This window comes from Melanotaenia boesemani, chromosome 2 (assembly GCF_017639745.1).
Source record: "Melanotaenia boesemani isolate fMelBoe1 chromosome 2, fMelBoe1.pri, whole genome shotgun sequence".
Classification (NCBI taxonomy): domain Eukaryota; kingdom Metazoa; phylum Chordata; class Actinopteri; order Atheriniformes; family Melanotaeniidae; genus Melanotaenia; species Melanotaenia boesemani.
This window is the reverse complement of record NC_055683.1, coordinates 35,295,712-35,309,707: the sequence shown is the minus strand read 5'-3', so window position 1 is coordinate 35,309,707 and position 13,996 is coordinate 35,295,712. Positions and strand designations below refer to the sequence as shown.

Genomic DNA, 13,996 nt, shown 5'->3' with positions numbered 1-13,996 from the left:
TTCTATGTAGAAATAGTTATGAACACAAGTGTAAAACTATTTTTTTTTTTTTTTAGCATTTTAGGTAGTGCTATTCTGACCAAAGCATTTGCTTTAAAAAAATATCTCTTGAAATTACAAAACTTTACCTACAATTGTTGAAACCATTTTTTTGGGGGGAAATTTATGACACCATTCTCAGTAGAGCTGCATATCTTTTAATGAGTTTCCCTGAAGCTGCGGGACAAGAAACACACAAAAATTTGAGCAAAACAGTAATATGTGCTTATGATTTTCCATTTGCATCCGTGTTTATATTTTATTTATTTACCCTTTGAGTCCCTGCCATGGCAACAGAGGTAAAGATTTTCACCAGAGGTAAACCACTGTGGGCCCTTGAGCAAGCAACTGATCCCCGGGTGCTAAAGCATCGCAGCCCACAGCTCTCTAGCAGATTTAGAGATGGGTCAAATGTAGAGCCGAATTTTCCAATCAGGATCAACAAAGTAAAAATTATTTATATGGGTGCATGAAAAAAAACTTCTTATCTTGCACTGATACCTTTAAGAAATTAAAACTTGTAAATCTAATGGCGCTTCTTTTTTAATTAAAGGTAGTCATTTGAAGAAGAAAAAAAAACATTCAAAGCCTAATATTAAATTTATTTTGTCGACAAAAACCACATGTCATCTGTCCTCAAATTAAACTGTATGAAACAACACAGTGTGATACTGATTTAAGTCATTTCATGAAAAACAAATTCTATTCATAGTTTCACACTTCTTTCAAGAAAAACTTCTTTTCAAGCCAAATAAAATTAGCAGCTTCATTTAAATAAAATAACTGAGGGTACACTCATAAAGTCCATTTCTGTGCACTATTTTAATAAATTCTGATGAATCAGCTGAATTTCAGCCTCTTCGTATCCACATTGTGCATCGCTGCCTGGTCTCTCTTGGACCCTCGTCCCACCTCGGACATCTTCTGCTCACAGACACTTCCTTTCGGATTTCTCATCTCTCTTCGTTCCCGCCTCTCTTCCATCTCACCGAGCTCCTCGGCAAAGAGGGCCTTCAGAGCCGGGATGAGTTTGGGGAGAATTTTAAAGTCTCCAAAGCGAACCTGGAAGAAGAACAATTCCATCACATCAGCCAGCAGGATTATCATGATATTAGAAAAACTCGATACTGCGTAGGGAAAAGAAACAAATTAAAAAGAATAAATAGCTAAATATGGAGCTCTTAGAAGAATTAAAACAATGTTTAGTGAGTTTTAAGGCTCCAACAGATGGCAGTCAGTGTAGGAAACAGAATCACATACTTATTTTTAGTTTGAGCATCTAGATGAAGAGTCTGTATTGATGTGTAGTTTTTATTTAATTTATACAGGTTTATTACTTCAGTCATGTTAAACTGAGCTATGTGATGGTACGGATGGATTTAAGCTTTAAACTGGAGAATGCTCGATTCGAGATAACAGCAAATTGAACTATCTGATGTATCAGATGAGCTTCTGCACAGCCAAGCAGACGAAAACATGGAAAAGTTTGGATGCCTTCAACTTCATGTGTGGATGGGTGAAAGTAGCCGAGTTTATGAGCCTTTGTGACAAATCTTGCATTGTTTCTGCTCCTGAAAGTTCACATTTTGGTGTTTTTATCGCGTTGTTGTTACGTGTGCTTAGTTTTAACAAACCAAGGCCGACTGTTTCACTCTATCATGGCCTAGATTCTTCACTAGAGACAAGTTTCTACCATCTTCGTAACAAGGATTGTGAGGATATCCTGGTGAGTGAAGGTAAAACATTACCTCGAGTTAAAATGAACTTGTGTCATGTTTCTTGGTTATCAGCTGCAACCTTGGCGAGGAAAACAAAATGGCCCATGAGCTTTAAAGCAACAGGACAGATTTTTGGCTGAAATTTTTACTTCGGAGTTGGCTTTCCCCAGAAAATCTGTGTTAACCTCAAAAGAAGTTAAGGCTTTCCATACATTTTGCTAATAGTGATGGAAAACCTTTTCTTTTGTATACTGGTTAGAGACAAATTTGGGTTAATATCAGCAGACATCTACATCTTACTCTCATGTGGTCGAATGATATTCCCACTCTGTCGTTGAAGTCTTCGCTGAAGAGAGGAATCTTGGCGTAACGTTGGCTGAAGTGGTTCAACATGATGAAGTCAGCATTCATCTTCATCCCGATGCCGATGGCCTGTGAAGTTGTGCTATCACACAAACAGTATTCTGCTTTTTAGTGAGTATTTAGTAGGAAGATTACTTTGTGAAGATGGCCATAAAAAAGGCAAAAATCTATGTTGATATCTGTGGAAAGTGAAGAACTTTAACCTTAACTAGCACAGAACATGACAGAGAGCTTTAACTTTTCTCACTTTCTAAACTCAAGCTTGTTCTTATCAAATCACATCATTCTGTTACTTACCTGTGTCTTTTCTCTACAGCTTCCTCTTCCAGCTCATCTTCCAGTGTAGCCTCGTGGATTAGTAAGGTTGCATTCTTTCCTGAGAAAAACAAAACAAAACAAAAAAACCAATAGGTCTAAATTGCAGGTGCAACCTCGGAGCTTCCTCCTGTCCCTCGGGAAATCAATCAGTTTGACATCAAGAGTCAGGGCGGCCTGTTTGGCTGGTGAGCAGAGGCATGGGATGACTATGGGATTCACTCGCTGTCTCTGTGAGGCTGTGCTTGGACAGAACCCAGTCAAACAATTTTATAAGAGTCAATAAATAAAGACCTCAGGGGAAACATTAGAGGAGGCTACAGGCACAAGAGCGATCGAAAGCATTAGGAAATATCTGATCAATTATTCAGAACAACCCTTGCACTGAAGCTGCAGTTAAGATGATCTCTTATGAATCCCTCAATTGTTGTAAGTACAAGTTGCTGTTATGGGCAAACTTCAGTGATGCATGGACCTCGATCTCTATGTGTGGTACTTACCAATGTTTACAAATGCATCGCAGGGCATGGTGTCCCCAGAGAAGGCCAGTTTCCAGCCAGACTGGTGTGTGAAGCTGCATGCGAAGGCATTCTTGCAGTGGCGGACCGTGCACGTCCGAAGCTGACACATTCAAACCAAAGCAATAACTAGTGATTAAAAACCTTTAAGAGATTTAAAGAACTGAGGTTTAAACAGCTGCAGACCTTTTCAAGGTTGTTCTTTTTCAGCAGTGCTTGGATGAAGGACTTGGTCTTGGGTTTGGGCGTCTCAGCATCGTCACACAGAGATCTGTTCGGTATGAGGCTGAAACATAAAGGTACCGTTATCACAGAGAGACAGGATTTTCATTTGCACTCCTGGCCAAGCGATGAGCCAAGTTTTCATCTTCCTCCTGCTTTTTTTCTTCTTGGTCCACTTGAGTAAAATACAGAGGTAAAACAAACCAAACCAAATGAAGGTACAACATATCTCGGCATTCTCCACCCACTTGAACAGAGTCCCCCAGACTGTACTGATGTGAAAGTAACTACACAAGTGAAAGGAGTTGTTCACTGAGCATGTTGTCTCATTTCTACCACATGGATTAATTCAACTAGACTCTTCTTGCATTTGAACCTAAGTACCTTAGGTACTTTGCTTTTCACTGCCTCAACATGGGGTACATTTTTTGCAAGTTAAAATAAATTCAAAGATCTGTCTAAACAAAATCAGTTATTCTGTAAGTGCTTCAGACCACAGTCTGAAAATACAGACATGTCCAACCTGTAGAAGTAGTGTTTCATGTGATCCAGCAGAGGGCACTCTATAATCAGCTTGACCTTTTATTTAAGGCCAAAACCAGTTAGTAAAAAAGCCAATAATGTTTGCTAAGTTGCCAAGAAAAAAAGAGGAGTAAACTACTGCGCAAAGGCTATTACAAACACCAAATAATCTAAGAAGCAGTCTTTGAAAGTTTTTTTGATTTACCATCATACTATTAAACACTAACAAACAAAGAAAAGGCTGTTTGTTAATTTTAAAACAAAGAATCCTTTATACACTTCAATATAAAAAAAATATGGACTACCCTGCTTGCTTGACTCTCAAATGAGTCAGCTGAGGCACCATAATTAGTCAGCATTGGGTGTTTAACTACATCTGACTGCCTGCTGTTCAGTACAATCAGCTATAGCAGCTACAGCATGTCCCCTGTCTGATTCACAGGACCTTCAATTACATTTAAAGAATTTCAAACTTGTTCAAACTTTATTATCGTAAAAAAAAACTTAAGGTAAACTTCAAGTAAAGCACATATTCTTGCAGTGTGAAGATGAAGCTGATGCTGTTGCATAGGATTCACACAGATTCATTTAACAGTGGGGTGGACCTGATATTGGAAATTGTAGCAGCATACAGTTGATAATTCCAGCAATCTAACTGCATGGTACCTGCACCACCTCTTGAAAAGTTTAAAGTATTTCAGTCTTTCACTGCCATTCATATCAAATCATGGTAAAATCCCTAAAGTCATGTCAATCCATTCAAAGTGAATGAGAAGCAGGACTAGCAACACTTGAAATGTGTGTGTGAATCCTGCTTTAGAATCTGTGTGTTCACTTACTTAAAATGACGGAGAATCTCCTCGCAATGGTTGTGATACTGGATGAGCCACGTCATTATCTGAACCGGAGCAACCAGGTAGATGGGGCTAAAAGCCTTTCCTAAACTTGTCTAGAAACAAATGCAATCATTTCAAAGTTCAAAGGACACAAAACTGAGGTAGAAATTAGTATATATTGTTTGTAAAAATCAGAAAATCGAAAGATTTATTCAACAGCAAGGGAAACAATATAACAGGTCTTAAAAATTCTTCTCTTTTCCCACGTACCAGTGCCCGTTCCCTCTGGTACAGCAGCTTTAACAGCCCCTTAGGGACAGAGATGAACATCAGGGTTAATGAAAGCTGACTGGCTGTTAAGTGTTTTACATCATTTTGTACAGCTCCTTACTGTGTGATGGTCAGCATGCAGGTGTGAAATGAAGATGGTGGAGATCTTGGACAGAGCTTCATCCACATCATTCCCATAGTGTCTGCAGAGCTGACCGAAGGTTCCCTCCCCGCAGTCCAACAGCAAAGACTGACTCGAACTTCAAGCAGAAACAAAACACACAAACAGGCCATTAAATCAAGATTGACGAGGAAAAGAAAAAACACCTGCACAGGAAAGAAACCCACAAAGAAGCTGAATGCAGCTCTCTCTGACAGTTCACTCATTTAATTCTGCTGCCAGCTTGCTTTTGTTTGTCAGTTCTTATGATTTCTGAGGCAAAAACTGACACTTCAATCTTTTAGATTCCCTGTGTGATTCAGCTACACATTCTGACTTATCAAGGAGCGTTGTTTCAAAAGAAAGAAGAAAACTTCTTCACCTTAGTCCAACATCACAGATTAATCCTTTGAGGTGAAAAACTGATTAATAGACTAGAATCGATTAATATTTTATTAATACAATATTGATTCATAAAAGTCAGACTGATTTTTTTATGTTTCCTTTTCCTGTGACAACGAGGATCCTACTGTTGCATGTGTTAGCGATGTTCTGCAAGTTCTAAATGTACGACTGGAAAACTATCAGAAACTTCATAAATGAGAATGATAAATGGTGTTGGTGGATTATGTTCACAGCTGTGACAAGGCGGCTATATGCCCAAAATCAGCTTCACTACTGAACACTGGCAGATTTTCAGTTTGGCAGCCCCTGATGAAGGCTAATTCAGCATCATCTTGCATCCTGTCTCTTCTCTGAGGTCCCTCCAGCCAGTAAAAGTCAGTCCTATGCTGACTCTTATCTCTTGTCACTTTCTCTGAAGTGACTGGCCTAAAGCAACCATTGTGACACAATAAGATTCAAAATTCAAAACTCAAGACAGACTTTATCATCATTGTAGAGTCGCCTGAACAACAAGATAAAAAGCTAACTTCTCACAGGTGTGATAAACACAAAAACCATATAAAAAGATTAAAATGAAGAATGAACAGACAATAGTCTTACACATTACATAAAAAGTGACATTGTAGATATTAATATTTATAAGTATCTTCAGCAATACTACATAAGATTAAAACCTTAAAACACTGTGCTTCTAACTAGTGGACACTTAAAGGCTGAAAAACTGCACTTTACAATTTCATATTCCAGCCTGGAGCATCACGTGTCAGCAGCATTTTGCTTAAAGGTACTGTGACACACCAGCAACTGGATATCAACACACTGGCTTTTTTGATAGTGCACCGTGGCTGATTCAGTACAGAAACACAAGAGGAAATTATTGGAGAAAGAGAGGGGAAAAAAAATCAGACTGACTTTTAGTGGCTGGAGAAAGCTCAGAGAAGAGGCAGGATGAAGATGGGTGTTAAATTAATGGTTATTAGGGGGTATAAGAGTGAAAATCTGACTAAGTTCAGTGGTGTTGCTTTAAATAAGTATATAGACACTGTAGTCTTTAAAGTAAAAAACACAACAATTTGTTTTTCTTAAGATACTGGGCAAGTATCTTGTTGCCATGGCAGCATCACAAAGAAAAAAAACCTGAAAGTTGTACCTGATGTTGACCAGAGTGCCGCTAACATTTCGGATCTTCATAGGAAGGGCAGATCCTGTTCCCAGGAAAACCACCTCCGGGTATATACTTCCTGGTTGGACACAAAACCAACAATCTGAACAAATGAAATATGATGTCCTTTTTCTAAACTTTTAACTCTTTTTGTTGGTCGAGTTACCAGAACTGACCAGAAAGCTGTGCACTCTCGGTGGAGAGGATTTTTCTGCATTTTTCCACCTCTTCCAGAAAGTTTGGGACCTCAGAAGCTTCTTTCACAAAGTCCTCAGAGTCGCAGGACAAGATGGCATCTCTAACAAATGAGAGACGGGTCAAAAGACACACCACACCGTCAGCGGAAAAAAAAACAAAAAAGCAGAAAGAAAAACTGACACTTCTAAGACGAGGTTAAAAAAAAAAAAGTGGTGGCTCAGGGCTTTCCAGATTGCTTTGTGTGACGAGGCAGCGCTTTGATGTAGAAAGAAGCATTGGCTGAATTAAAGGAATGAAGGTCAAACTAACCTTTGCCACTCCATTACGGGCCTGAGCTGGAACTTGAGCAGACACTCAGCCCTGATGTTCGGTACGTGTAAGGCAGCCTGACGCTCCTGGAGGGGAGAAGTTATTTAATGAATTCTTTCATGAATCACAGTGTTATCACAATATAACTCCTTTTAGACGCAGGCTCAGTAACTCCCCTGCAATAGGAATGAAGAAATTTACAAAGAGTCTAATTACTGAATAATTAATCCGTCTTTCTCATGGCTTTTTTCTGAGTTTTGAAGGCATGAAAGGAGTCTCAAAAGTCCACATGCAAATACAAGCTGAAACAATGTAAAAGAATGTGTTCAAATAGCTAAAGATTTGTACAGATTCAAACAAACTCTTGACACATTTGTAACTATTATGACACTATTTTTACTCCATACATTTGCTGGTTTTTCCTAATAATCAAGTAAAGATCGTTTTGACATCTCATCCTTTCCAGATTTTTTTTGTGGTGGATTTTGACTCGGTCAGTGATTGAGAACGATGTCAGACCTTCAAAGCCCTTTACAATCCTCAAGGGTTAGGCCTGTGCCCACTCAGGCCATCTCTAAAATCTGACAGTCCCTCCCCGAGGTTCTCCCCCATGTATAGACAATTAAGTACGATCAAGTATGTAGTGTAAACTGACTTTTACTTATGTAAACCTAAGATGTCCAAGTACAAGTGAACGCAGCACATAATGTACTCAGAAAACATGCCCCTTCCATTACCAGATGCATCAAACATGGCAGAGGAAGGAAAATGTCTCTTCAGCATAGGAATGAAAATATGTGGTGAAGTAAAGTTCAGTTTAATGAGCACATAAAATTTAATGACATGGAATATTAGAAAGAATAAAACACGATATTGCTTGAACCGTTCTAATCAGAAAGCAAAAGAGGAAAAAAATGTTTGTTGTAACCAGCAAACTAAGAGGACATAGCTGCACATCTGGCTGCAGGTGACTATAACCTGTTGGTGTCACATTTTATCAGGAATTTAATTTCTATATCAGTACGACCACATTCTTGATCATAAGGCATAACCATACAACATTATCTGATCATCATTTGACATGGGTGACAATATCGGTTATTCAGGCTGTTTACATTTTATGAAGAGTATATAACAACTGTGCAAAGTTGATTGTCCAGGTACGCTGAATAATAGGGCTATGCATCTTCACTAGTCTCATGATTCAATTTTATTACGATTACCTTGTCAACGATTCGATTTGATTCAGCACTGCATCATGATGCATCACCATCACCTCAATATTCTTTAATACTTCACATTGCTACTTTTATCATCAATCAATACAGTTGGATAATTATGAACTCCTTTATTTATAACTGAACAGAAATAAATCAAATTACCAACTAATTATCATCTTCACTGGTAAAAGTATACAAGATAATCCTAAATAAAACAATCATTGATGAAAAAACAACAAACTATTTACTTCCTACATAAAATTACCACTTTGGTTTTAATAAACAGTCTATGCCCCCCTGTGCCTGGCCCCCTGATCAAAGAATTCTATAGACCCACCCCTGACAATCTTTCAACTCCATGTATCTGCCTAAAACCAGTTTTGTCTTGCTCTTACTGGGTTTCACCCCTATGGAAATGAACATCATCAAATGAACACACTTCCAACAGTTTATTCCAACCTGAGAGAAATATTTAGATCTGGGTTCAAATTCACTGTGCTGAACTGCAAAGGCTGCTGGATCCATTAAATTTGAGCCATGTGTGTTGGAGCAGGGACATATTGAAAACCTGCAAGAGTGTGGCCCTCGTGGGACCGAACTGAGTACTGTCAATTTCGATTAAGACCTCAATTCTCACCCTTGGCTCCGATCCTCTTTTTTCTTTAGCTAATAAAGAATCGGCTGCCCTCTGTGTTTTTAGGCTGTCATGGTTTATTTAGATGGATAGATGACCACCTTCTCTACCCACAAAAATAATTGACAAAAATCTTGAAATGGGTCTGGGTTTTATACATCAGCACTTTTAGTCAAGTTAAAATATTTATTCTGACTAAGGTGTCTCCATGAGCCTTTTTAATCTGATTAATAACGATGATTAGTCTGATTATGAGTGTGTTATATGAGAGCAGCTGTGTTACCTTTGTTCTGAAAGCTTTCAATTCTGGAAAAATCTCCGGGTGGATCATGTTGAGCTGGGTCTGAATCTTGTGACTCCTGACGTTGTGAACTGTATGCGCCAGTTCGTTAAGGATCAGGTGTTCGGTTGTCGACGGAAACCTGCAGAAACCCATGTTTCAGACTCAGATCCTCGTAAGCAACATTAAAGACGTTGACTATCCATGAAGTCTATTTCCAGTCCAAACCTCTCCATCCACTGCTTGTACTGATCCGTTTCCAGAACAGACTCCGGGGTCATGTGAACCACCAGCACAGCAGAGTCTTCGGTCCCTCCCATCTGGTATCTGAGCGGGACAACAGAATAAATACAGAAATCTCCCATTTCTTTAAAAAAGGTCCTCAAATTGATTAATTTTCACCTTCTGAGCTGCGAATTCGCTACAATGGCTTCAACAAACTCTTCAGACGGACACTCTACGATGATGAAAACCGGTCCCGGGTCAGTGGGAGTGCAAACCTGCTCGGGTCGAATCTGTAAAACGGCAGCAACAGTCAGCTGAAACGCTCTGCTGCCTGAACACTAGCAGAGAACCGAACATCATACGGTACCTCTTTGCCTTCATGCATGATGCTTTTCCCATCTTTTAGAGCTGCAATGAGAGGACCAATAGCTGCTGTGCCTCTGTTAAGGGAAAAACATTTGAAAAGATCAAAATCAGATGCAACATCAGATAGAAAACATTAAACTGAGCTGGAGCTTCCCAAAAGGAATGTTAGGAAATTTTCTGTTTTCCATCACTGCAAATTCAATCAATACAAAACAATCAGCTCCAACACAGCAGAAGTGACGAGTCACTGCACTGACAAGCAGAGTTAACAATCCCTTACACAGGAAGTCCCAGCTGGTGAGCTTGAGCCACCAGGAAGTTGCCTTTCTTGGGGTGAAGCTGGAAAAGAAATGAAATTGTGTCGAGAATTACTGAGACATCAATGGAACAAAAACAAAAGAATTAATCTTAAAACAGTCTGTCCAAAAAAAAAAAAAATCATCATTTGGCTTTAACTAAGCAAATAGGTACGGCACTCCTATTGGATAATTACTGCATGGGTGATTATCTTTCAGATAATGAGTCATTTAACCCCAACTGATGCAATGAGTAGCCTGAAGTAGGAGATTTTGTGGATTCGACAGATCTCTACATGCCTTCTCTCGCTAACATAATGCCAAATTCAGATTTTTAATATGGAGTAATAACTATGTTGTTTATGAGTTAATGTGAAAGAAAAAGAAAATGTGTTAATTCCACAGATTAAAATCTTTGCATTATCACATTAATTGTGACAGCCCTCATTAAAAATTAAAGACCTATTTTTCTTTCTTTCAACAGAAAGATGGCAAAATTAAATTACCCACAAGGGATGAATAAAATTGTTTGAATTTTTCTGATTGAATTAAAAGATGAAGAATTAAGAAGCTTATCGTTGACAGCACTTTCACAGAGAATGTTATTTTCTGCATCCTACCTTACAGACAAAGGCGACCACCAGAGACGTCTCTCTGGTTACTGTTCGTCTTTCACCTAAAACGGAATTTGACAAGATTAACTTGTTGCACAAAAGTCTGAACATTTGCAGCTCAGACTGATGAGAGGATAAAATTCCCTCTGCAGAAACGACTCATCGTGCAGCTGTTGCAGGATTTGTTGCTTTGCACTAACAAAAATATATATATTTTTTATTTTCCCTCTCAGTCTAGACCAGATCTTCTCACCTGGACTTTCTCCACTGCTGTTAATGGGGAAGTTATCAATCTTTGGAGAACCCTGAGAGGAGCTGCTGCTGCTGGATCTGGGGGGGCTTTTCTCTCCGTTGCCCCTTGAGTTGGCTGGAGAAAGACAAAAAGTCAGCTGCACACCAGGTGAATGTGGAACAAAAAGTAGGAAGAGATCATTTTAACTCACCAAATATTGGAACCTGAAACACCGTCATAGTTTCATCTTTGTACGTTTCTTCAGTGTACGGTCGAACCGCTGCAAAACACGACACGGTTAGATAGCGCTCAAAGAGACGGAGCAGAGAAAAGCTAATTCAGTCCAAAAAGAAATTCAGCATACACAACTTAATGTCTTCCAGAGGTCCAGAAAAGGACTTGATGGCATTCAGATAGTTTTCCTTTGATGAGAAAAGACAGGAGACTTAACACAAGTCCTCATGGCGTAAAAAGCAGATGTTACAGATGTGGAAGTCAGATTCTCACCAACTGTGGGGGTCCGGAGAGAACACATTCAGGCACGCCCGTGTCCTTTAAGGTTAATATCATCCCTGAAACAGAGATGACAGTCAGAAAAAGAACTAAACTGATTAGAAGTGATAACAGGTCTGAAAAGAAATTTCACTTTTAGCTTAGTTTAATAAACGTAATTTTAGAAAATTACATTTATAAAACCTAGCAGAAAATATTAAAAAAAGATTGTTTTTGGTAGATTATGTCTCCTCTTTACCAATACCAACTTGTGTTGTATTATACATACACTGGAAAGCATGATTAGTCCCCTTTACAACTTGTAACCAGAGGTCCCCAACCCTGGTCCTCAAGGCCAACTATCCTGCAGGTCTTAGATGTATTTAAATTAATGGCTCATGAGCAGACCTGTACAGAGCTTGTCAGAGAGCCGTTTAATATGAATCAGGTTTGTTGCAGCAGGGAGACATCTAAGACCTGCAGGACAGTGGGCTTTGAGGACCAGGGTTGGGGACCCCTGCTTGTAAGCATCTAGCTTTTGTGGAATGAGAAATACACAGGTAAAAATGAAGATAGTCCCCCCCCCCCCAAAAAGAAAATTGCACAAATCCTCTGCGATATTCTCCTGGTCTTCACTCCGTTTTGAGCTTCATGTGCTGCTAGGTGTGTGTCAGTCACTGATGTATGACTGCCACCTGACTGGCACCTTAACTGATCCCGTTTCTCCAAAATCTGGAACCCAACTCCATCCTCCATGCCTCAGCTGCATGTCTGATGCATATAGTAAACTGACAATAAAAGTATTTTAATCTTTCCAATGATGTACAATACACCATCACTTGGAATTATTAAAGGGAAGAAATAATCCACCAAACACAGACTGTCTTACTTTTTAGGAGAAGTGAGAATATTATTCAAAGCAAACAACAACTAATTCTACTACACATGTGTCAGACGGATACAGAAGTCTGCCAAGGTTAAATCTGCATTCTGTTTAACGCCCAGCAGGGGGCAACACCTGCTAGCATGGAGCCCTGACACTGTGGAAGCTGAATCAGTTTTATGAAAACAGACTATGACAGAGCTAAAGCTTATACCCAGAATATATTCACTGATTATTTGATAATTAAAAATATACTGAGGTACGAAAATAAAGAGATTAGCAACAGTAACAGAGGGGTGCGTGTGAGAAGATCAAAAGCAGAGACATTGAACCAGCAACCTAATGATGCTTCTGACCTGATAAACCTCCCACGTTCTCCCAGCTCAGACTAGTCAGGAAGATGTTGTCCAGACGAGCAGCTTTCAACCTGCCGAGTTTAAACACACTCATGTTACTGTTTCTCTGCCCAAGAGAGACTGAGATGATGACAGTGTGTAAAGCAGCTTACTTGTGTTCCTGCATGAGTCTCTGAGTTCCTTCTCCACAGTTGAACAGGTACCTGCAGCAGACAGCAGGGTGATTTAAAAATGTTTATAGCCTCTTCACAATTACGTTTGTTTTCATTAACTGTAACTATTTACAAACACTGATGAGAACTTGCACCCGATACTTTAAATACTTTTGAACTCTTTGCTACAGAAATCTATTAGATATTTTTATTGGGTACCTGTTGAACTCGGAGAAGACATAAAGTGACGCAGGACTATCTCTGCTTCCAGCACCGACCACCTGCATGTACACGGTGGAGGGTCCCTGAAGGTCTCCCTTCTTGTTCCGAATCTCCTTGGTTTTCACTCGGCGCAGCGGCTCCTTCTGCTTGGCTTTCTTGGAACCCAGCGGCAGCCTCGTGTCCGAGGAATGACCACTACTGGTCGCCATTGTCTGGAAAACAGTCCTATGGAAACCAGAATCACAGCGTGCGACTGTCGCAGGACCAGATGAGAGAGCTCTGCCCTTTAAAACCAGCAATGAGAAGACCCTGAGCCTCCCATGGACCGTATTCATGCTAAAACGTCACACAGGCATTAAAAGAACCGAGCTAGTCGATAATTTATAAGCAAGTGATCTCAATTAACGATCCTCGAATATTTTTTAACGTTTTTTCATCAGTTACCTAACGATAGCAGTCTGTTGAGCTCACAGGACAACAGAGGTTTGATTAACACATGTGACACTTTTTCCGGCATCTAATGATGACGTTGATGGTCTTAAACGCTTATTGGTGGGGGGAATTGTTTAGCAGGTCTAAAGGCCAATCAGAGTGGAGTTCTAAGAAAAGAAGGCGGGGATACAACTTCCAGTCGGAAACGGGCTTAACGTAAACAAACTACTCCAAAAACAAAATAAACAAAGCATTAAATATTTAAACAGCAAAATATTTCTAAACCCCACGTTTGATGATAAGAAAGGATGTTTCGGGTAACAATTACGTAAAACTACATTAAATACTGGAACATAATATTACCTGGAATACTACTACTACTATTACTACTACTGCTACTACTACTACTACTACTACTACTACTAATAATAATAATAATACATTTAATGAACAAATACACAAATATCCCTCTCACGGTGTGTATAGTAAATCAACTTCTTGTGTAAATGTTATATTTTAATATAATAAATATTAATACAAGATATTATTGTTGTA

General features: G+C 39.3%; 1 protein-coding gene across 3 annotated transcripts; it reads right to left on the bottom strand.

The window, feature by feature from the left end:
• Positions 1-620: 620 nt before the first annotated feature.
• Positions 621-13,522, bottom strand: elac2 (elaC ribonuclease Z 2). Of its 3 annotated transcripts, none has more exons than XM_041998382.1 (24): positions 13,007-13,522; positions 12,788-12,838; positions 12,636-12,706; positions 11,412-11,476; positions 11,269-11,326; positions 11,116-11,184; positions 10,926-11,039; positions 10,679-10,734; positions 10,043-10,101; positions 9,764-9,836; positions 9,574-9,686; positions 9,400-9,498; positions 9,175-9,313; positions 7,038-7,123; positions 6,706-6,828; positions 6,519-6,614; positions 4,925-5,063; positions 4,804-4,842; positions 4,537-4,646; positions 3,140-3,239; positions 2,936-3,056; positions 2,418-2,496; positions 2,058-2,202; positions 621-1,101 (listed from the first exon to the last, which is right to left on the bottom strand). In XM_041998382.1, the coding sequence occupies exons 1-24, from the start codon at positions 13,342-13,344 to the stop codon at positions 880-882; spliced, it is 2,565 nt and encodes an 854-aa protein (XP_041854316.1). In that variant the 5' UTR covers positions 13,345-13,522; the 3' UTR covers positions 621-879. The 3 variants fall into 3 exon arrangements, with proteins under 3 accessions (XP_041854316.1, XP_041854323.1, XP_041854333.1); XM_041998389.1 differs by having other exon boundaries at positions 6,519-6,609; positions 6,707-6,828; XM_041998399.1 differs by lacking the exons at positions 12,788-12,838; positions 13,007-13,522 and having other exon boundaries at positions 12,623-12,694.
• Positions 13,523-13,996: the final 474 nt, after the last annotated feature.